Here is a 25433-nt window from a genome sequence, read left to right on the forward strand (position 1 = left end):
ACACCATTATTAGACATTCTCATGTTCTGTGTTTTGATTATCTCTTTCCCTCTGTGTGTAAAGAAAACTATTTTTATATTACAACTTAACGTAAGTCTTACCCTAGGGTCACACCTATGCGGCCCTACGGGTCGCGGTTTGCACGGGCACGAGAGCCCATTCATTTGTCCCCCCTCCTGCCACCTTCCGTGGCTTTAACAAGCTGTCCCGTCTCACCAGCCGGCACTTCCACGGACTGATCATAGAGGCGAACAAAGACCGGAATGGCTCTGATTGCCTCTATGATATAGGAACCCGGAAACAATGAGCTTACATCACTTCTGGTTTCCCCGGAAGTAAACGGCGCCATTTTAAAAATCTTTTATTTAATCACATGCTTTGTAGGGCAGAGCAGGGATCTGGGATCTTATAAACCCCAGATCTCTACATAAAGAGTACCTGTCACATGTCTATTGCTGTCACAAGGGATGTTTACATTTCTTGTGATAGCAATAAAAGTCATCTAAAAAAATAATTTTAAAGTGCCTCCCATGCTTGCGTGCAAAGGCGAACGCACGGATCAGTCCCTCAGCGATTGTCCCACACACGTGCGGTATCACCGTGAACAACAGATCATGGCCAGTAAGGCCCCTTTCACACTGGGGCGGTTTGCAGGCGTTATTGCGCTAAAAATACCGCCTGCACACCGCCCCTAAACAGCCTCCGCTGTTTGTTCAGTGTGAAAGCCCGAGGGCTTTCACACTGAAGCGATGCGCTGGCAGGAGAAGAAAAAATCTCCTGCGAGCCGCATCTTTGAAGTGTATTCACCGCTCCTTCACCGCTCCTGCCCATTGAAATCAGCCGCGCTGTACGAGTGGTTTTAACCCTTTTTCGGCCGCCAGCGGGGGGTTAAAACCACACCGCTAGCGGCCGAATACCGCGGTAAAACAGCGCTAAAAATCTGGGTAGTTCCATGTAATTTTTTAGTAATAAATATTATTTGTTACATGAGAATAAAAGTGTCAGAAAAAAGTCGTGGAGGTAAAAAATGTTTCCTGCAGCCTAGGTTCACATTGGAGCGATTTGGCATGCGATTTAACATGTCAAATCGGCGGCAATTGCCGACAATGGCACCGTCCGAATCGGTGCGACACCGCACCGTTTACCAAAAGTAGTTTCTGTACTACTTTTGGTGACTTCGGGCTGCAATTTTCATAGACCTCTGTGCAGCAACCCACACACGTCTCTGAAATCGCCCCCAAAGTAGGGACTGACATGCAGGAATGAAATGGTGCGAGTTCAGCTCATTCCCGCTGTCAGTGTGAACCTGGGCCAACAATCACTTTTAGCCCCAGTTCACAGCAGCGTGACCCCAGAGTCGTGTGACTATGCTGTGCAACTTTATTGCAACTTACAGCCACTAAGTGTGACTTTAGTTATAGATGTTGATGCAAGTCGCAATGAAGTCACACAAATAATGTGAAAACCGAGCCATCGGCGATGTTCCGTTGAAGTTTTTTCAAAAAAAAATTGCATTTGAAAGACTGCTATGCAAATACAGTGTGACATAAAATATTGCAACAACCGCCATTTTATTCTCTAGGGTCTCTGCTGGAAAAAAAATATATAATGTTTGGGGGTTCTACGGAATTTTCTAGGAAAAAAAATAATGATTTTAACTTGAAACCAACAAGTGTCATAAAAAGATTTGGTGTTTAAGTGGTTAAACTTTTCCCTCAATTACACAGAGAAGTTCTTCCCTTTGATCTAAACTAAAAGAAATAAAAGCTACAATGTTTATATTTAGCCCAATGGCTGGGCTGAGGAATGTTCAGATACTTGGCAGACTGCCAAGTTTTTATTTCTTCTCCAACGGCTCAACAGCCATTAGAAAAAAAAAAAAAAAAAGGTGTACCTCTACTCTAGTTAATAATAATGTGCTGTACCTTTCCAAAAGCCCCTTTTCCCAGAATGTTATGGAAGTCAAAATCCTGCAAATTAATTCTCATTGCTCTGGTAATTCTCCTAGCCATCCTTTCTGCTTTTATCTGCTGTATAGAAAAATAAATTTTCTTTTCTTTTTTTGTAATAACTGTTCTTTCCAATAATATGTCCAATAATCAGGGAGAGTCGCTCAGACACGTCTTCTCGCTTCAATCTCTGACTGTCAACTGACAAACGGCTGCCTGTGTGCTTCCAGTAAATAACTGTGGCAGTGATGTCACAGTGATGTCACATACAGTGATGTCATAGTGCAAGCAAACAGGCAGTCTGACCATTGCAGGGGGGAGGGGTGGAGAATTCAGTTACAAGCGCTGATAATCTCCCCTGTGATATATATATAATATTATGTAAAGTGGAATATATTATAGTGGTATATATTATAAATATATATTTCGTGTGTGTATATATATATTATGTAAAGTGGAAATAATGCCATCAATTTAACAGTTTGAAAAGGGTGTTTAATTCCTGGCATGCCGGGAATGCTAACTGTCACATTGATCATGCTCTCAACCAAACTGTCAAACCATCCAATGGCATAACTGATCACATGTGCAGCATCACACGGCAGTTGATGAAACAGAAGCCATGATAGCAGCTTCCTTGGTTGAAAATGATAGGAGGGTTCACTTCCACCTTTTAACCACTTCAGTACCCGGCCATAGTGATATGACGTCCACAGATGGGATCTCCCATCCTGGGTGGACGTCATACGACGGCCTGGGATTACCGGCCGTCTAGGGGGCGCGCGCCGCGTTGCTCGGGACCCGGTGCGTGTGCCCGGCGGCCGCGATGTCCGCCGGGCACCCGCGATTGCCCGTTAACCGGGCCGGACCGTGGATCTGTGTGTGTCAGTTGTGAGGAGGCCGATCTGTGTTCCCAGTACAGCGGAACACTGATCGGTCTCCTCCCCTTGTGCGTCCCCTCCCCCTACAGTTAGAAACACTCCCTTAGGAAACCTATTTAACCCCTTGTGTCCCCCTAGTGGTTAACCCCTTCACTGCCTGTCACATTTACACAGTAATCAATGCAATTTTATAGCATTGATCGCTGTATAAATGTGAATGGTCCCAAAAATGTGTCAAATGTGTCCGCCATAATGTCGCAGTCACGAAAAAAAATCGCGATTGCCGCTATTACTAGTAAAAAAAATAATTTTTTTTTTTAAAAATGCCATAAATCTATCCCGTATTTTGTAGACGCTATAACTTTTGCGCAAACCAATCAATATACACTTATTGCGACTTTTTTTTTACCAAAAATATGTAGAAGAATACGTATCGGACGAAACTGAGGAAAAAATTCTTTTTTTTTTTTTAAAATTGGGATATTTATTATGGCAAAAAGTAAAAAATATTGTGTTTTTTTTTTTTTTTTTTTCAAAATTGTCGCTCTTCCTTTGTTTATAGCGCAAAAAATAAAAACCGCAGAGGTGATCAAATACCATCAAAAGAAAGCTCTATTTGTGGGGAAATAAGGACATCAATTTTTTTTGGGTACAATGTCGCACGACCGCGCAATTGTTGTTTAAAGTGCGACAGTGCTGAAAACTAAAAATTGGCCTGGGAAGGAAGGGGGTGAAAATGCCCTGTATTGAACCGGTTATGTACCAAGCTTATTTCTGACATTTTGTTTACGAGTTAAAATCAGAATTTTTCGCTAGAAAATTACTTGGAACCCCCCAAACATTATACATGGATCATTCCCGATGGCTCCAGTCAGCCCATAAATGTGATCTTGTGGCAAATCCGCCGCTGGGGCAGTTTTTATGTGAAAGCGGACCGCCCACCGTTTAAAAATATACCGGGATAATGGCGACGTAAATACACAGTGGGCGGTAATATACTTCTACACAATTTTTATTTGCACTGGAGATTTTCACAACATATGAGATCTCTGTATGGCTTTGTATGAAGTAGATGAGAGGAGGAGGGGGAGGAGCACACAGCGGGCCGGGCAGCAAAGGCAATCCCATGGACAGTCAGGGGGGGGGTGTAGTTACATGGAGGGATCTCTCCCTGTCTGTATGGCTTTGTATGAAGAAGCCGCTCCCCCCCTATAATCACAGATATAACTGAGCAGAGGTCCCTACACTGCAGTGTATGAATGCGGGAGGAGCCTCTGTCCTCCTCATTTATCTGCAGTAGAGCTGAGGCTGCAGAGAAATGGACTGGGGGCAATGCTTCTTTCCTCCCTTTCTCTCTCTACAAAGTGAGACTTCAGGGGTCTATTTAGATCCCAATATCTCACCAAAGCCCCTTCACCCACCCAACAAGATTTATTGCAACAAATAAAAGTAAAAAAAAAAATAAAAATGTAAAAATTAATTAAAACAAATGAAGAGCTCATTCACACAGGTTCTCTTGCGCACACACGCAGTGTGAATGAGTGGTTTGTACGGCTTAACCACTTTCCGACCGCCACGCGCCGATGTACGTCCAAACTTTGGCGGCGGATATCGTTGTTATAGCAGCAGCTAGCTGCCATAAACAGGTATCCCCGTTTTCGTGCAGCGGACGGCTTTCAGATAAAAGTGGTTCCTGCGGCGGATTCGCCGCAAGATCACTTTTATCGGTGGTGGGAGAGGGGCCCTCCCACCACGATTTGGTGCCCTCCGCCGCTTACCGGAGCCGTTGGTAACGGCGAAGGCGATCGCGTCCGTCTCCCTTCTGTGCCTGGAGACGAGTGAGGCTAAGATGGCGCCCACTCGTCTCCATGACACTGCTGGGCGGAAGCGACGTCAAAACGTCACTTCCGCCCACGCCTCTTAAAGGCACATTTTTTTTAAATGACTTTTTTTTTTTTATTGCATTTTAGTGTAAATATGAGATCTGAGGTCTTTTTGACCCCAGATCTCATATTTAAGAGGTCCTGTCATGCTTTTTTTCTATTACTGTAATAGGAATAAAAGTGACACTATATTTTTTTTTCTAAACAGTGTAAAAATAAATAAAATGTAAAATAAATAAAAACAAAATTTTTTTTTTAAAAACCCCCTGTCCCAACGAGCTCGCGCGCAGAAGTGATCGCATACGTGAGCAGCGCCCGCATATGAAAACGGTGGTCAAACCACACGTGTGAGGTATCGCCGCGACCGGTAGAGCGAGAGCAATAATTCTAGCCCTAGACCTCCTCTGTAACGCAAAACATGCAACCTGTAGAATTTTTTAAACGTCGCCTATGGAGTTTTTTGAGGGTAAAAGTTTGACGCCATTCCACGAGCGGGCGCAATTTTGAAGCATGACATGTTGGGTATCAATTTACTTGGCATAACATTATATTGGGCTAACTTTACTGTTGTCTTATTTTTTTTATTCAAAAAAGTGAATTTTTTCCAAAAAATGTGCGCTTATAAGACCACTGCGCAAATACGGTGCAAAAAAAAGTATTGCAATGACCGCCATTTTATTCTCTAGGGTGTTAGAAAAAAAAACAGTATATAATGTTTGGGGGTTATAAGTAATTTTCTAGGAAAAAAAAAAACCTGTTTTAAACATGTAAACACCTAAAATCCAAAACGAGGCTGGTCCTTAAGTGGTTAAGCCGCTTGTGGGGAGGCGGTGGCTGTACAAACACAGGTCCTCATCTGAAAGGTGTGGGGAGAGGGGCCCCCAATGCACACTGTCTATGTTTAGGGCCCTACATGAACATCCCCACACCTGTCAAATTAGGACTCGTCATTGTTCCACTTTTATTTTCTTTTTCTTTATTTTCTTAACTTATTAAAGTGGAGTTCCACCCACGTTTACAACTCTTCAGCATCCGTCACTAAACTGTGCACTGTAAACGAATTGGATATATTTTAATTTTTTTTTTCTCAGCGCTTACCGTATATCTGTTGTATTCATTTTTCACTTCTTCCTCCCTGGCCGCGGCCCATCGCATCATTTCCTGTTTGCAATGCCTTCTGGGAAGGGGCGGCAACTTCCTCTGACACTGCCGCTGCTATGGAAACCTGACCTGAAACCCATTACACTGCTTGTGCTGCACTGAGCATGTGCGAGATCTGCAAGGATGAGATCCAGGAAGAAATACAGTCTGGCTTCAGATGCCCACACTTAAGATGGCCACGGCCTGCTGTAAGTTTATAAAATAACAAACTACTGCTATAAACTAACAAAACAGACCTTAGTTTACAGACAAACTTTACTAGAATACATTAAGCTTGTGTATTATAGGGGTATTTTTATTTAAAAAGTATAATTTCGGCCGTTACACCACTTTAAACATTAATTTTGAACATTTGTGTGACGAATGCATCTCATGTGGACTGTGCAATATGTAGGTGGGGCTTTGTGTGGCTTGAGTGTTGGCGGGGCCTCATGATCTACTATCGCCCGGGGGCCCCATTAATTGCCCACTTGCCCCTGGAGGACAATAATGAAGAAAGATGTGAGGAGATTAATGGAGGCGGAGCTGTGAAGACAGTAATGGGGGGCTGAGGATAGTATAACTCGCCCTGAATCAAGCCTGGAGCGCCCCTCCTCCATGCAGCACTTGTTCTGGCTGAGCCTTGTAGTCCCTGGGGGACTGTTGTGAAGACAGTTGCTTGTGTCTTACATATTGCTGTATGGGAGGTTTATCATCTGTGACCATCTTCTGGTTTCTGCTTTGATCTGACAGATGAGAAGGGAGACGTTTCCGATGACGGGAAAGTGTTGGGGAAGAAAAGCAGAAGATTGGTGGCAAGTGGAGAGAGCGCAGGAAAGAGAGGAGACAGAAAATCCAAGAAAACGACCAACATGGTGATGAGATTCAGAGGTGAAGTAAGTGTGCCATCAGAGGTGGATTTTTGTCATTTGGGGAAGAGTATGAAAAGGAAAGACCGGATCTGATTTTGGGGATTTTTTGGTGGGCTGCTTCGACTTGACCTTCTCTAGGAATTTGCACAACGGTCCACCCCTCTCTCTCCAGGAAGACCCCCATGGCATCCTGCTGTAGAAGAGTTTGGTGGACCTTTTTATACAACCAATTTTATCACCAGGGTGTACCACCACATGGCCCTCAGCAGCACTTATTCCAGGAGTGGAGACCGGTAGGCCCAGCATGAGCCAGACTTGTTCTGTATGATATCACCACACCTCTGCAGCCTGTGGGGACCCTGACGCTGGACAGCCAATGAGAAGTGTCCCTGTCACCCCAGCAGTGACATGAGCCCCTGAGAAGGGACCCTCACAGTCTTCAGACGCAAGAAGACTCGGGGCCCAACACTTCCTGTGACCTCAGATTTAGGGAAGCATTTTAACCACTTAAAGACCAGGCCTTTTTTGGCACTTTTTGTTTTCAAGTTTAAATCTGTATTTATTTGCTATAAAATGACTAATAACCCCCAAACATTATTTAGTATGTTAGCGTGGATGGTACAAAAGGCAGGGGGCGGACCTAGTCCTGTGGTGACAGGACAGAATCACTGACACATGGAGGATGTAATATAAGGTCATTGTGTTATATAGTCTGTGCCCTGTGATGACAGGGTCACGGACACATGGAGGATGTATTATAGGGTCATTGTGTTATATGTTTTAGGAATTCCCCTGTGATGATAGGAGTGGGTCAACGGACACATAGTGGATGTACTATAGGGTCATTGTGTTGTATGATCTGGGCCTTACCCTGTGATGATGGGACAGGATCACGGACACATGGAGGATGTATTATAGGGTCATTGTGTTATATGTTCTGTAAATTCCCCTGTGATAATAGGACAGGATCATGGACACATGGAGGATGTATTATAGTGTCATTGTATATGACCTGTGCTGTCCCCTGGGATGAAAGGGTAGGGACACATGGAGGATGTATCATTGTGTTTAAAGAGGTTGTAAAGGTTAATTTTTTTTTTTTTTTTTAAATAACAAACATGTTATACTTACCTTCACTGTGCAGCTCGTTCTGCACAGAGTGGCCCCGAACCTGGTCTTCTGGGGTCCCTCGGCGGCTGTTTCAGCTCCTATCCGCAAGAACTAACCACCTTAATGCGAGCTCCCTCGCACGGTGGTTAGTTCTTGCGGGCGCGCTCCCGTGATACAGCCGGTGGCTATAGCCGCTCACTGTATCACTCGGCCCCGCCTCCCAGCGCGCCGCGTCATTGGATGTGATTGACAGCAGCGCGAGCCAATGGCTGCGCTGCTTCCAATCCATCCACTGTAGCCAATCGGCGGCCAGGCTGAGCGGAGGAATGGATGTCGGGAGTGAGCAGCTGACTTTCGAGGGGTCAGGTAAGTAAAACGGGGGGGGGGGGGGGCTGGGGGCGGCGGTATTGTCAGAAGTTTTTTCACCTTAATGCATAGAATGCATTAAGGTGAAAAAATGGTTACCTTTACAACCCCTTTAAATGATCTGGGCCTTCCATCTGATGATAGGACAAGGTCACGGACACATGGAGGATGTATTATAGGGTCATTGTATATGATCTGTGCCTTCCCATGTGATGATAGGACAGGTTCATGGACACATGGAGGATGTATTATAGGGTCATTGTGTTATACTATCTGTGCCCTGTGATGACAGAATCACGGACACATGGAGGATGTGTTATGGTGTCATTGTATTATATGATCTGGTAGGCAAAAGAATAATATGGCGCACTCTTAATACAGCAATATCATATACAAGGGGTATGGGTAGGATAGTGGAATAAATGTTTTTCTTGTTCTTATGTCCTTTTGTTATATGATCTGGTCCTTCCCCTGTGATAAGACAAGATCATGGACATGGAGGATGTATTTTAGGGTCATTGTATTATATGATCTGTGCCTTCCCCTGTGATGACAGGACAGGGTCATGGACACATGGAGGATGTATTATAGGGTCATTGTGTTATATGATTTGTGCCTTCCTCTGTGATAGGACAGGATCACGGACACATGGAGGATGTATTATAGGGTCTTTGTGGTGTTTCTAGGTGGATCTGCGTTCCATGGATCAATGTGTCACTTCCAGATATCGGGCGGCGTCACATCCAAACTCACTCGCCTGCTTGCATTTGGCGAGTGAAATTATGAGAAGTGTGAGTATGGACAGGGCTGTGCTGCATCGGGTATGTATCCAGTGCCCCCCGTCACACACACACTCGCAGTGCGGTCAGTTTAATATGCATTCTACCTCTGCCTGGGACCACACATCTCTGCCCTGTACAGGCTCGCAGTGCAAAGAAGTGTACCAGCCGCCCCTCTCCACCTCCCACACATCTAAGTAGTGCACCGATGCCTGACCCTCGTGGCTGCAGCCTGCAGGAGAATGGTATGTGACACTGTGCTGTGATGTCTGGAGGCATTGATATGATGGGGATTGAACTAGTGGTTTGCTGGGAGTAAGAGGGGGATTAAGAGCATGTATGTGCTGGATTGGGGGGGTTAATTGAAGGCATGGGTATGATAGAATGGGGTGAGGGGGGTGGAATTGGAGGCATAGGTATAATGAATTGAGGGGGGGGGTTTAATTGGAGGCATAGGTCTGAATCATCCCTCCCCCCAATCTATCATAACATAGGATAGATTGGAGGGAGTAGGGAGTGTAATCGGAGGCATAGCTATGATGTATTGGGGGGAGGAGGGCGGAATTGGAGGCATAGGTGTGATATAATGGGAGGGGTGGAATTTGAGGCATAGGTGTGATATAATTGGGAGAGGGGGGTGGAATTGGAGGCATAGGTGTGATAGAATGGGGGGGGGGGTGGAATTTGAGGCATAGGTATGATAGAATGGGGGGGGGGGGGTGGAATTTGAGGCATAGGTATGATAGAATGGGGGGGGGGGGGCAGAATTGGAGGCATAGGTATGATAGAATGGGGGGGGGGTGGAATTTGAGGCATAGGTATGATAGAATGGGGGGAGGGGGGCAGAATTGGAAGCATAGGTATGATATAATGGGGGAAGGGGGGTTGAATTTGAGGCATAGGTATGATATAATGGGGGAAGGGGGGTGGAATTTGAGGCATAGGTATGATATAATGGGGGAAGGGGGGTGGAATTTGAGGCATAGGTGTGCTGGTGAGGGGAGGTTGGAAGACGAGGTGTGCAGGAGGGGTCGTTAAAAGCACAGGTTTGCTGAGGGTGCATTGGAGGCAGAGACATACTGGGAAGAGGAAATCTAGGGAGAAGGGATTGGAGACATAGGTGTGATGGAGAGGGGAGGCATTGGAGGAGGTGTTGAAGGTAGAGGTGTACTGTGGGAGGCGTTGGAGAGGTCATTTATAAGGGCGTGTTTAGGGACAGAGTAGGTTTTGGGTGGGGCAACAGGTGGCGAGTAACGCTTAAAGGGGTTGTAAAGGTAAAAATTTTTTCACCTTAATGCATTCTATGCATTAAGGTGAAAAAACTTTTGACAATACCGCCGCCCCCAGCCCCCCCGTTTTACTTACCTGACGCCTCGATTCTTCGCTGCTCGTTCTCGTCATCCTCATTGCAGCTCAGCCTGGTCGCTGATTGGCTGCAGTGGATGGATTGGAAGCAGCGCAGCCATTGGCTTGCGCTGCTGTCAATCACATCCGATGACGCGGCGCGCCGGGGGGCGGGGCCGAGTGATACAGCGAGCGGCTATAGCCGCCGGCTGTATCACGGGAGCGCGCCCGCAAGCACTCACCACCATGCGAGGGAGCTCGCATTAAGGTGGTTAATGCTTGCGGGGAGGAGCTGAAACAGCCGCCGAGGGACCCCAGAAGACCAGGTTCGGGGCCACTCTGTGCAGAACGAGCTGCACAGTGAAGGTAAGTATAACATGTTTGTTATTTTTTTTTTTTTTTTTTTTTAATTTACCTTTACAACCCCTTTAAGGCCTGGCTAGTAGCTCAGGACTTGAAATTTTGAGCCCTGTATTATAGTGTCGTTGTTATATGATCTGTTCCCTGTGACAGGGTCACGGACACATGAAGGATGTATTATAGAGTCATTGTATTATATGATCTGTGCCTTCCACTTTGATAGGACAGGATTATGGACACATGGAGGATGTATCAGTGTCATTATGTTATATGATCTGTGCCCTGTGATGACAGGATCAGGGACACATGGAGGATGTATTATAGGGTTGTTGTGTTATTTGATTGGTGACTTCCCCTGTGATGACAGGACAAGATCATTGTGTTATATGATCTGTGCCCTGTGATGATAGGACAGGGTCACAGGCACATGGAGGGTGTATTATAGAGTCATTATTTTACATGATCTGTGCCTTCCCCTGTGATGATAGCACAGGGTCACAGACACATGGAGGATGTATTATAGGGTCATTGTATATGATCTGTGCCTTCCCCCTGTGATAGGACAGGATCACTGACACATTTTGGGGTCATTGTATTATATGATCTCTGCCCTGTGTTGACAGGACAGGGTCACAGACACATGGAGGATGCATTATAGGGTTGTGTTATATGATCTGTGCCCTGTGATGATAGGACAGGGTCACAGGCACATGGAGGGTGTATTATAGAGTCATTATTTTACATGATCTGTGCCTTCCCCTGTGATGATAGGACAGGGTCATGGACACATGGAGGATGTATTATAGGGTCATTGTATATGATCTGTGCCTTCCCCCTGTGATAGGACAGGAGCACGGACACATTTTGGGGTCATTGTGTTATATGATCTGTGCCCTGTGATGACAGGACAGGGTCCCACACATATGGAGGATGTATTATACGGTCATTGTGTTATATGATCTGTGCCCTGTGATGATAGAACAGGGTCATGGACACATGGAGGATGTTTATATATTCAGGGCTTTCCCCCTGTGATAGGAGAGGATCATGGACACATGGAGGATGTATTATAGGGTCATTGTATATGATCTGTGCCTTCCCCTGTGATGCCAGGACAGGGTCATGGACACATGGAAGATGTATTATGGTGTCATTGTGTTACATGATCTGTGCCTTACCCCTGTGATAAGACAGGGTCACGGACATATGGAGGATGTATCAGTGTCATTGTGGTATATGATCTGTGCCCTGTGATGACAGGACAGGATCACGGACACATGGAGGATGTATTATAGGGTCATTGTGTTATATCATCTGTGCCTTCCACTGTAGTAGGACAGAATCACGGACACGTGGACTGGGCGGCACAGTGGTGTAGTGGGTAGCACTCTCACCTAGCAGTAAAAAGGGTCGCTGGTTTCGATCCCAACAACGACACTACCTGCCTGGAGTTTGCATGTTCTCCCTGTGCCTGCGTGGGTTTCCTCCGGGTACTCCAGTTTCCTCCCACACTCCAAAGACATGCTGGGAGGTTAATTGGCTTCTGTACAAAATTGGCCCTAGTATATGAATGTGAGTTGGGGACCTTGGATTGTGGGCTCCTTGAGGGTAGGGACCGATGTGAGTGTGTGATGTATGTGTGGAGCACTGCGTAAAATTGACAGCGCTATATGGGTACCTTAAATTAATAATATATAATAGAGGGGCATCTTAATGAGACACAATGTAGGGGGATAGGGACAATTGTAGACACTCACTCAGGATGGACTAGTGTCTTTATTCAACCTTACTAACTATGTAACTATGGAGGATGTCTTTGTATATGATCTGGGCCTTTCCCTGTGATGACAGGACGGGATCACGGACACATAAAGGATGTATTTTAGGGTCGTGTTATATGATCTGTGCCCTATGGCAGGACAGGGTCACAGACACATGGTGGATGCATTATAGGGTTGTGTTATATGATCTGTGCCTTCCCCTGTGATGACAGGTCAGGATCACGGACACATGGAGGATGTATTTTAGGGTCATTGTGTTATATGATCTGTGCCCTATGACAGGACAGGGTCACAGACACATGGAGGATGTATTATAGGGTCATTGTGTTATGTAATCTGTGATGACAGGACAGGGTCACGGACACATGGAGGATGCATTATAGGGTCGTGTTATATGATCTGTGCCTTCCCCTGTGATGACAGGATCACGGACACATGGAGGATGTATTATAGGGTCATTGTGTTTATAAGATCTGTGATGACAGGATCACGGACACATGGAAGATGTATTATAATGTCATTGTGTTATATGATCTGTGCCCTGTGATGATAGGACAGGGTCATTGACACATAGAGAGTGTATTATAGGCTCATTGTATATGATCTGTGCCTTCCCCTGTGATGATAGGATCATGGACACATGGAGGATGTATTATAGTGTCATTGTGTTACATAATCTGTGCCTTTCCCTGTGATGACAGGACATGATCACGGACACATGGGGGATTATTTACTAAAGAAAAATCCACTTTGCACTGAAAGTGCACTTGGAAGTGCAGTCGCTGTAGATCCGAGGGGGACATGCAAGGAAGATTAAAACAAAAACAGCATTTTAGCTTGCACATGATTGGATGATAAAATCAGCAGAGCTTCCCCTCATTTCAGATATACCCCTCAGATTTAGAACGACTGCACTTCCAAGCGCACTTTCAGTGCAAAGTCTATTTGCCTTTCATAAATAACCCCCATGAAGGATGTATTATAGGGTCATTGTGTTATATGATCTGTGCCTTCTCCTGTGATGGCAGGACAGGGTCACGGACACATGGAGGTCGTATTATGGGGTCATTGTGTTATATGATATGTGCCTTCCTCTGTGATGATAGGATAGAATCACAGACACAAGGGGGATTTAGTATAAACGTTTGAATGACAACCCCCACCCACACACCGAAACTGCTGCAAGCAGTGCACCACAATTCAGATGTTACAATACAACTGAACTACGTTAACCACAACCTAGTACCTCTACTGCTGTGATTACCAATGTCTTCTATTGCTAGTGTTGGTGAGGATGAACATCGACTATCAAAGGATACCTTTACGTCTAGGGGTGCAACTAACGATTATTTTCATAATCGATTAGTTGGTCGATTATTTTTTCGATTAATCGATTAATAACCTTAAAAAAAAAAAGTGTGGTGTATAATTTAGTTAATATGTAAAGTTTAAAAAAAAAAAGCAATTTATTCTTAAATATCTCTATGCAGTGGTAAATATAAACAACCAACTTTATGGTTAGGGAGCAAAATATCTAATCCACTCTGAGAATAACAGACAGAAGAGATATACTGTATATTCACTATTAGAGGAGATATACTGTATACACTATTAGAAGAGAAATACAGTTTTTTGGCCAATTTTGTTGTTGGGCAGATTAAAAAATACAAATTGCTGCAAAAACGCATTACATGCTTTTCTGCAGCTTCTCCATTGAAGTATATTGAACCAAAAAAGCACCGTTTTGCATTAAAAAAAAAAAAGTCCTTGACCCTTTCCAAATACGCAGCAGCTGAAAAAAAGCATAGATGTGAATGTGTCCCATAGAAAACCATGTTAATGAACTGCAGTGCGTTTCTGCAAAAAGCACCAAAAAACACAAAGATGTGAACCAGGTCTAAGACGTTTAGTAACATAATCGGGTTAAAAAAACCTAAAATGAGCCCTTTATAGTACAAAAAAAAGCAAATCACTACTGTAAGGGGTTCATTTTTTTTACTGTACAACAGTGAAAGTAATATTTACAGTAGCGATTATTTGCTCTTTTTGTACTATAAAGGGCTAATTTTATTATTTTTAACCCCATTATGTTACTGGCCGATTGATCAATTATGAAAATAGTAATCGATTAATTTCATAATCGATTAGTTGTCGATTAATCGATTAGTTGTTTCAGCCCTATTTAAGTCTGTAGGCAGGTGCGGTCTGTTTTCTCCACTGCTGGGCGGCACAGTGGTGTAGTGGATAGCCCTTACACCTAGCAGTAAGACCCCTTTCACACTGGGGCGGTTTGCAGGCGTTATTGCGCTAAAAATACCGCCTGCAAACCGCCCCAAAACAGCCTCCACTGTTTGTTCAGTGTGAAAGCCCGAGGGCTTTCACACTGTAGCGGTGCGCTGGCAGGAGAAGAAAAAATCTCCTGCAAGCCGCATCTTTGGAGCGGTGAAGGAGCGGTGTATTCACCGCTCCTTCACCGCTCCTGCCCATTGAAATCAATGGGACAGCCGGCTATAGCCGCGCTATACGAGTGGTTTTAACCCTTTTTCGTCCGACAGCGGGGGGTTAAAACCGCACCGCTAGCGGCCGAATACCGCGGTAAAACAGCGCTAAAAATAGCGCTGTTTTACCGCCGGCGCCCCCTACCGCCCCAGTGTGAAAGCAGCCGAAGAAGGGTCGCTGGTTCGAATCCCAGCCACGACACCACCTGCCTGGAGTTTGCATGTTCTCCCTGTGCCTGTGTGGGTTTCCTCCGGGTAATCTGGTTTCCTCCCACACTCCAAAGACATGCTGATAGGTTAATTGGATCCTGTCTAAATTGTCCCTAGTATGTGTATGTATGAATGTGAGTTAGGGACCTTAGATTGTAAGCTCCTTGAGGGTAGGGACTGATGTGAATGTACAATGTATATGTAAAGTGCTGCGTAAATTGACAGCGCTATAGAAGTACCTGAAATAAATAATCTATAGCAACAATGCAGGTAAAATTGAGGGGAATCTTGTTCCTCTGATCTTATTGGTCAGAGGCACCATCAAATTGAATGCTGGTGTATTTAGTGGCCATCTTGGGTCAGGCAGTCTATTTAAGACCCTGGCTCCTGGGTTTGGTGTGCATTTCACATGTGGATAGAGTAGGGGCAGGTTACCTGTATCTCAGACAGTGCTTGGCATCAGGTTTCAGACAAATGGAGAAAGTGCAGGTACACCCCAGTCATGCTGGAACCCCATTCCCACTTGGGTATGGCCTGGTCAGGTTGAATTCAGCCCCTAGAGACATATGCTGTCGGCACACCTGAGACCTACAGCTACTACTTGCTGTCCATCTGTTGGTGTTTCTGGTTGGGATGTCCTCCTTGCAGTGCATTACTGAACTTCAATTTCAATATAGTTCTGTGTACTTCCGCTGCACCCACCACAAGTCTCCTCAAAGCTTTAGACCCCCATGGTAAAGATGGTAGTGTTGAGTTGTCCATCTGGAATCTAGCCACAAGTTCATTGTTGCAAGAGGGATCATGCTGTCAATACTACTTTGAAAACTAGGTATTAAGGGAATCTGGGGACAAATATTATGGATGCTATTGCTCACTTAAATGTGGAGGCACAGGCTTTAGGGATGTTGTAGTGAATCTGGAATTACCATCTTGTGAGTTGCTGCCCAGCAAAAGAAGCCAGTCTTGACTACCATCCTTCATACTATGTCAGTAACAGTAACTTGCTGGATTGTCATTTATAATGAGGACAATCTGCAACTAACAAGATGGCAGCTACCATACTGCTGTTCTAACTTTTTTAGAACTAGCACTTGCCATTAAAATGGTTAATATGGATCTCTGAAATTTAACGTGATTGCTCTTCCAGCTCATTTATTGACCCTGGATTCTGTCCTCTGTATAGGCATGCCAATGTGAGCAACATGGGTTCCATTCAGCAGCACAGTGTCCTTATAAGAGAGGCTGTCTTTCTCCATGAGGCTAATGACTGGTGAGTTGTGTAAAAAATTTTTTGGGGGGGAGGTAGTTGCTAGAACTTTTACAATCTGTTTTGTCTATAGAGAACTGGAGTGGCCCTAGAAGTTCTACCATCTATCAGCTTGATGATATCCTCTACATAGAGGCCTCTGTGGACACTCCGACACACACCATATTGGACTGATCCTGTATATTGACCAATGTGTGGCCACCGTATCGCCTGACCCCAACTCTGCTCCTAGTTATGACATCATTGCATACAATGGGTATGTTCTTCCAGGGGTGGTTAGGGGAAAGGTTGCTATAATGACCTTACTCTGATTGACCAGTCTTTACAGGTGTCTAATAGATGGAATGCAAGATGACTATTCTTCAGCCTTACGCATCCCAAGGGTTGAGCCAGACAAGCTACAGTTCACAGTGGATGCTTTCCGATTCCTAGGAAATGATGCCCGTCTGGTGATTACTAATTGAACTGTTGCAACAGGTGGGTGCCTTGTAAGAACAAATAACACAAATTACTTCCAATCCATTTACTACTTCCCAATTCAGATCTACATAACCTGTTACCTGAGAGCTGCTGCAACCACCCAGGTCCCTGATGCCATGTTGTCATGTTACAACCAAAAACGTAAATGTATTTTATTGGGATTTTATGTGGTAGACCAACACAAAGTGGCACATAATTGTGAAGTGGAAGGAAAATGATAAATGGTTTTCAAATTTTTTTACAAATAAATATGTGAAAAGTGTGGTTGTGCATTTGTATTCAGCCCCCCTGAGTCAATACTTTGTAGAACCACCTTTCACTGCAATTACAGCTGCAAGTCTTTTTGGGGATGTCTCTACCAGCTTTTCACATCTAGAGAGTGAGATTTTTGCCCATTCTTCTTTGCAAAATAGCTCAAGCTCTGTCAGATTGGATGGAGAGCATCTGTGAACAGTGATTTTAAAGTCTTGCCACAGATTCTCAATTGGATTTAGGTCTGGACTTTCGGCCATTCCAGCACATGAATATGATTTGATAAAACATTCCATTGTAGCTCTGGCTGTATGTTTAGGGTCGTTGTCCTGCTGGAAGCTGAACCTCTGCCCCAGTCTAAAGTCTTTTGCATAATCTAACAGGTTTTCTTCTAAGATTGCCCTGTATTTGGCTCCATCCATCTTCCCATCAACTCTGACCAGCTTCCCTGTCCCTGCTGAAGAAAAGCATCCCCACAACATGATGCTGCCACCACCCTGTTTCACAGTGGGGATGGTGTGTTCAGGATAATGTGAAGTGTTAGTTTACCGCCACACATAGCAATTTGCTTTTAGGTCAAAAAGTTCAATTTTGGTCTCATCTGATCAGAGCACCTTCTTCCACATGTTTGCTGTGTCCTCCACATGGCTTCTCACAAACTGCACACAGGACTTCTTATGGCTTTCTTTCAACAATGGCTTTTTTCTTGCCACTCTTCCATAAAGGCCAGTTTTGTGGAGAGCACGACTAATAGTTGTCCTGTGGACAGATTCTCCCACCTGAGCTGTGGATCTCTGAAGCTCCCCCAGAGTTACCATGGATCTCTTGATTGCTTCTCTGATTATTGTTCTCCTTGCCCGGCCTGTCAGTTTAGGTGGACGGCCATGTCTTGGTAGGTTTGCAGTTGTGCCATACTCTTTCCATTTTCGGATAATGGATTGAACAGTGCTCCATGAGAGGTTTAAAACTTGAGATATATTTTTTTTTTAACCTAACCCTGCTTTAAACTTCTCCACAACTTTATCCCCGACCTGTCTGGTGTGTTCCTTGGCTTTCATGATGCTGTTTGTTCACTAAGGTTCTCTAACAAACCTCTGAGGGCTTCACAGAACAGCCATATTAATACTGAGATGAAATTACACATAGGTGGACTCTATTTACTAATTAGGTGACTTCTGAAGTCAATTTGTTCTGCTAGATTTTAGTTGGGGGTATTAAAGTAAGGGGGGGTTGAATACAAATGCACGCCACACTTTTCAGATATTTATTTGTAAAAAAAATTGAAAATCCTTTTCCTTCCACTTCACAATTATGTGCCACTTTGTGCTGGTCTATCACATAAAATCCCAATAAAACACATTTTATGTTTCTGGTTGTAACATGACAAATTGTGGAAAATTTCAAGGGGTATAAATACTTTTTCAAGGCACTGTATGAATTGTGCAGCACCACAAAAGCTTCCCCCTTCATCTTCACCACCACCAACCAACTACGCTCCTATCCAAGCTCAGTATTGCAACATGCGGCGACAGCAGTGCTGCAGTGGCGGTGGGTGCTCCTGCTATTGAAACCTGTGCTGTTCGGGACCGGAAGAGCTGCTCCACCCCCCGCCCCGCTCCACTCCCCAGCAGTACAACTTTTACTGCTGGGGCGTGGGGTGGGGATGGGGTGTTGAGCAGAACATGATGCAAGGATTACATTGCACGCTAGAGCGGGGTAGGCAACCTTTTGAGCACAGTGTGCCAAAAAATATCTTCAAAGAAATTAAAAGTGCTGATTTTATAACAAAAAATGTAAACTCCACACTATCAATCACGAATAGGATTTTTTATAAAGTAAATGCTGTAAACTACTTGAGTAGTAGTGAGAAATTAACATCCTGCACCCTTCACACCTCAGGTCACTGTCCCCCCTGCCCCTGCTCATCTGTCCTACCACTGAACCCCCCCCGGGTCATCTACCCCACCACTGTAAACCCCCCCCCCCCCGCTCATCTGCCCCACCATTGTAACCCCCCCCCCCCCGCTCATCTGCCCCACCACTGTAACCCCCCCCCGCTCATCTGCCCCACCATTGTAACCCCCCCCCCGCTCATCTGCCCCACCACTGTAACGCCCCCGCTCACCTGCCCCACCACTGTAACCCCCCCGCTCATCTGCCCCACCACTGTAACCCCCCCCCCGCTCATCTGCCCCACCACTGTAACGCCCCCGCTCACCTGCCCCACCACTGTAACCCCCCCGCTCATCTGCCCCACCACTGTAACCCCCCCGCTCATCTGCCCCACCACTGTAACCCCCCCGCTCATCTGCCCCACCACTGTAACCCCCCCGCTCATCTGCCCCACCACTGTAACCCCCCCGCACATCTGCCCCACCACTGTAACCCCCACCGCACATCTGCCCCACCACTGTAACCCCCACCGCACATCTGCCCCACCACTGTAACCCCCACCGCACATCTGCCCCACCACTGTAACCCCCACCGCACATCTGCCCCACCACTGTAACCCTCCCGCACATCTTCCCCACCACTGTAACCCCCCCGCACATCTTCCCCACCACTGTAACCCCCCCGCACATCTGCCCCACCACTGTAACCCTCCCGCACATCTGCCCCACCACTGTAACCCCCCCGCACATCTGCCTTAGCGCTGTACCCTCCTGCTCTTCTGTCCCACCTCTGAAACTCTTATGCTCATTTTCCCCATCGCTGTACCCTCCTGCTCATCTGCTCAACCGCTGTACCCTCTTCTCATCTATGATATGTGTGATATACAGAGTGGTGAAAGGAAGCAGAGATGAGACATATACCTGTCCTCACACACTCATCCTGCTGATCCACCTCACACATCTAGCCCACGTGCTTGTATGGGATGTATGTGATGTATGGGATGTCAAATACAAGCATCTGGAATAGATGTAAAATGATGAGCTCAGGTCATTTTCTGAAAGCAGTGGGCCTGTGTACAGGATCATAAGTTGGGTCCCCGCAGCTGAGAAAAAGTGCGGCACTCTGCACCACAGCAAATGTTGGGTGTGATTTTCATTAGACTAAATACTGGCTGTGGCTTAAAGGAACACAGTGTGCAGAGGGCTTCAGTAGTAAGTGACACAAAGGTTCAGGAATAATTTCAACAAAGTTCCCAGAAGCTCAACAGTAATTCCACAAACTGTCACCAGATTGTGGTTTTCTCATTCACAGTGAAATCCCTTCTTTCTGAGATTGGTAGTGGCAACCAAGCGAGTCATCTTCCCCCAGATGGTGGACGGGGCTAGCAGGACTGTGATTGGCTTTAACAGTGGCCAATGACAGTCTTCTTCCTCCTGGAAACAGGGACCGCCCCTCCTCCCCAGCAGAACTACACCCAATCTCTTTCCCATCACAAAAGCTGATGGTTGCAGGTACAGCAAAGTTAGAGAACCAACCAATTTTCCCATCTTTTACAATGTGTGCAAAACAGCTGTCCAGACCAGGTAAGTATGACGTGTTTGTTACAAAAACAAAAAAAACAAGCCTTTAACCACTTCATTACTGGGCACTTTTACCCCCTTCAACACTGTACCCAAACTAGATGTTTATCATTTTGTTCCCACAAATAGAGCTTTCTTTTGGTGGTATTTGATCACCACTGGGTTTTTTTTTTTTTTCCTGCTTAACAAATTAAAAAAAGACCGAAAATTTTGAGAGAAAAAAAATTTTTTCTTTATTTTTGTAAATAAGTGACTGAGGCACTAATATGCAGCACTGATGGGCACTGATAGGTGGCACGGATATGCAGCACTGAAGGGCATTGATAGGTGGCACTGGTGGGCACAGAGGTGGCTCTGATAGGCAGCACTGATGAGGCACTGGCAGGCATTACTGCTGGGCACTAATTGGCATCTACAGTGGGCACTGATTGGCACCTCTAAAGGTCATACCTGGTGGCCCTGGGTGGGCATCCCTGGTGGTCCTGGGTGGGCATCCTCGGGGGCTGCGCTGATAATCAGAGCAGACTCCCTATCAGGAGAGCAGCCGATCGGCTCTCCTCTACTTGCGTCTGTCAGACTCGAGTGGAGGAAAAGCCAATAAACGGCTCTTCCTGTTTACACTGATCAGCTGTGATTGGACACAGCTGATCACGTGGTAAAGATTCTCCGTCAGAGGCTTTTTACCGAGATCGGATATGCAGTGTGTCAGACTGACAAACCACACCACTGATCGCCGCGCTGCATGTCCCCACGATCACCGCTTATCCTGCTTCACGTCATATGACCTCCAATCAGGATAACTGAACCACTTTGCGCACGTCATATTGCTATATGGCATGAAGTGGTTAAGTATCACAGTTTGTCGCCATTCCATGCAGTTTCAAAGCATGACATGTTAGATGGCTATTTACTCGGCATAACCTCATATTTTACAAAAAAATTGGGTTATATATTTTTTTGCATTAAAATTCATTAACTGCTTGCCGACCACCCGCCGTCAAACAGCGATAGAATAGCTCCCCTGCGCGAATCGCCGTACCTGTATGACGGCCGCTTTAAGGGGGTATAGGGGGTGCCTGCTGAGGTACTGAGGAGCTGATGCGTGTGCACGGCGGCCGCGATGTCCGCCAGGCACCCACTATCGCTCCTGACAGAGCCAGAATATGGATCTGTGTGTAAACGCACAAATCCACGTTCTGGTAGGGGAGAGGAGTCAGATCGTGTGTTGCTAGTATATAGGAACACCGATCGATGGTCTCCCCCAGGCAGTCCCATCCCCCCTACAGTTAGAACACACCCAGGGAACACATTTAAACCCTTCCCTGCCAGTGACATTTATACAGTGATCAGTGGCTATTTTTAGCTCTGGTCACTGTATAAATGTCAATGGTCCCAAAAAAGTGTCTGTAATGTCGCAGTCCCGATAAAAATCGCAGATTGCCGCCATTACTATTAAAAAACTATATATATAAAAATTCCATAAATCTATCCCCTATTTTGTAGACACTATAACGTTTGCGCAAACCAATTAATATACGTTTTTAATTTTTTTTACATTTGGGGCTATTTAATATAGCAAAAAGTAAAAAAAATTGCATTTTTTGTTTTCATTCTTTTTTCAAAATGTTTGGGTACAGCATCACACGACACAATAGTCAGTTAAAGCGACGCAGTGCCGTATCGCAAAAAATGCCCCGGTCAGGAAGGGGGTAAATCCTTCTGGGGCTGAAGTGGTTAAAGTGACATTTTTCCCAAAAAATTGGGTTTGAAAAACCACTGCAAATCCATGTCTCGGGTCCCGTTTGATACTATCCAGAGGGAGATGTGCATTGCACGTCACCGCTGGAGGAATAGCCATATCTGAACACACTGTTTACACCTAGAGCCAGGCAAGGCATTTTTACAGGTCAGTGCAACCTCTACTGTTATTGCTTTTAAACTTTCAATAAAAATACTACACTATGAGACTTCAATCTGTTTCCTGTGGAGTCATTTTTCATATCCTAGCTTCATCCTGAGGGGCCATTGGAGTGGAGTGGTGCTGACAGTGGAATCAATTTGGTATTCCAAATGCGTATTGTGACCATCCGGTAAAAAGGGGTCAAACACCTTTTGTGAGTTGCCATTGAGCACTCGTGGTGGAAGAACTAGAAGTTTACACTTAATCCCAACACCAGAAAACAGGTTGCTCTTATCACACATGGACTCCAAGCTTGATAAATGTTTATTAAATACCGTATTTATTGGCGTATAATGCGCACCTTAACTTTAAGAGGGAAGTTTCAGGGAAAAAAGCTTTCCACGGCCCCCCGGTATAATACACAGACCCCCTGCACAACACACAGACCCCCTTTCATTATAAAGCCCCCTCCTGCACTCCCAGAAGACCCCCAGTCTCCTGGGACAGCGCTGCTGTCATACTCTAAAGTTGAGAAAACATCACTGTCAGCCCGTTCCCATACACCGCTCCTCCTGTGTCACTCTCATTGTAAATCAAACCTGCTGTAATCTTTCATTGATGGTCTGTGACCGCTCTTGTCCAATCAAAAGCTACACTCGAGGAGGCGGAGCGGGAGGAGAACGGCCACAACTAGCAGCATTTGATGGATTTAGAGGCATAGATTTACATTGAGAGTGACACAGGAGGAGCGGTATATGATAAAGGGCTGGCAGTAATATTTTCTGAATTTTAAAGTATACTGGCAGCGCTGTCCCACGGCCATGAGAGGCGGGGCGGCAGGCCTGACACCCTCCCAGTCAGTGGCACCCGGGGTGAACCGCCCGATCCCTGCCCCCGTTGGTAAAAAAAAAAAAAAAAACAGATATCGGTGTTTAACACGCAGGCGCGATTTACCCTCTATTTTCAGGGTACAAAAATTGCGTGTTATAAATACATGAATACCGTATTTGATTCACTTTGCAGTGTTGTGCACAAATGACATTGTATATATGTTTCCCCTCATCCATTGTTTTTCACTTATGAACACACTTGGCACCTTATTTTTTCATTTGATATATATTAAGTATGTGTTTGCTTCTGCACATGAGCATGGAGGGATGGGGCGCTTTGAATTTTTTTTTCATTTGTCCCCTTTTTTTTTTTCAATAACTTTTATTCCTATTACAAGGAATATAAACATCCCTCTCATAGTGGCTGCTTCTGAAGAAGTTGCCTATTGACAAAACGTGCCAAACTGAGGTTTTAGTGCGGTTCGGTGGGTGGAACGCACGCTTGGTTACGAGCTTCGTCCATCTTGGGGGACACACACACAGAGGACCGATGTTATTGCATTTAGTGGCGTTTTTTAATGTTTTGTTAAACAATTTTAATACAAACACATTTACTCTGAGAGGCTTCCTCTCTCCTTTTTTATGCCCATCCATTGCCTACTGAACCAAGTGGAGATGCATAGGAGACCTCCCACAGGAGGGGATCGAATCCAAGCCAGAAGCCTTTGGGAAGTTTGGAGAGGTCCTACGGTGACCTACAAAGTACTGTACTGTACAGTAGGAGGGTCATTGGAGTCCAGTGAGTGCGGTGTGTGTCACATGAGCATGAGGATGAACAGCTCAAGTCTCTTAGGGGGGGCAAAGGTGCGCAGAGCACCGGTGCTGTGAACACCCAGGAGGACTTTTTCTCACATTTATTTCATTTTGTTGACATTATGGATTTTGTTTTGTTTTTTTTACTTTACTTTCAAAGATTTTTTTTTTCAATACAAAGGTAACAAAAATAAATGCAATACATTTTGTCCAATGGGCAGGTAAGGGAAACGTGGTTACACAGATAAAATACGTATACGAAGAGGTAATACGTTTAGATCAGTTGTGGGGTTGTAATCCCTGTTTGGCTCAAGTGCAATGAATCTGAATCCGGGGATTAGGTGGATCACTCCAGGCACCCCTATGAGGAACATGTTTTGCCCAGGGTACAGTCCACCGAAACCCCCGTGGGAGTGACTAGCTGAGAACTCGCATTGAGCTTTGCAATGGGGGAAGGATCATGGGAACCACAACTTTACGCCCCATGGATAGAATCCTTAGACAGAGCATCTTAGAGGTTATTGTACCAAAGGGACCCTTTGGGTGTTGTTATGGGACATAGTGTATGAAGTAAGGGAGAAGGGAGAGAGTAGTTGGTAGAGAGAGGAGGGAGAGGTAGAGAGTTGGTCCAATCAACAGGAGGGGAGTTGGAGGAAGAGGTTTGTTAGGCTTGTACGCCAGGGATGAGAGAGAAGGCTTTAATGTCTTGGCCTGGGATGAAGTCTGGATTGTTGAAGATGTGGGCCAGGAGTTGGCATTCCGAAATCAAGGAGGGGTCCAATCTCAGTTTGTCCCATAGAGTCAGAGATTGGGAAAGGATAGGTGACAGTATTGGGGGTCGTTCCCTGGAGGGGAGCAAGAAAATGTAGTCGAGTGTGTAGATGGGAGCCGCCTGCCTCTCTATTTGTATCCAGTCCGGCTTTTCAAGTCTGGAATACACGGTGGAAATTTTGTGTTATTCTTGCTGCTTGGAAGTACCATAGTAAACGTGGCAGTCCCAGTCCCCCCCCCCCCCGTCCTAAGTTGGTATAGAGTTGTTTGGGAGACAACCTGTGGCCTGATGCCCCCCCCCCGATGAATTTGTTTATTTTTCGTTGGAATGATTTTAAGTGGTCTTTCCTTATGTTGATCAGTAAGGCTCTAAACAGGTAGAGCAGTCTGCAGAGGAGAGTCATTTTTATGGTGTGGATTCTTCCCCAGCCAGGAAATTTCCCCCTTAGCCAAATTTTCAGGTCGGACTCTAGT

General features: G+C 45.4%; 1 protein-coding gene across 4 annotated transcripts in view; it reads left to right on the top strand.

Annotated features, from left to right (window-relative positions):
• The window catches only part of LOC141133477 (uncharacterized), a 156855-nt gene extending 139926 nt beyond the window's left edge, over window positions 1–16929 (top strand). For 2 of the 4 annotated variants that reach the window (XR_012243085.1, XM_073622870.1), the window contains 5 exons: window positions 5899–6062; window positions 6607–6749; window positions 16357–16443; window positions 16514–16696; window positions 16769–16929. Coding sequence is in view for 1 of the 4 variants with exons in the window: in XM_073622869.1 (XP_073478970.1) it covers window positions 6607–6732 (126 nt within the window). In the remaining 3 variants the exon portion in view is untranslated. The remainder of the gene's footprint in view (window positions 1–5898; window positions 6063–6606; window positions 6750–16356; window positions 16444–16513; window positions 16697–16768) is intronic. The other 2 variants (XM_073622871.1, XM_073622869.1) reach the window with 1 other exon arrangement.
• The last annotated feature ends 8504 nt before the right edge of the window (window positions 16930–25433 follow it).

This window comes from Aquarana catesbeiana, linkage group LG03 (assembly GCF_042186555.1).
Source record: "Aquarana catesbeiana isolate 2022-GZ linkage group LG03, ASM4218655v1, whole genome shotgun sequence".
In the NCBI taxonomy this organism is placed as follows: domain Eukaryota; kingdom Metazoa; phylum Chordata; class Amphibia; order Anura; family Ranidae; genus Aquarana; species Aquarana catesbeiana.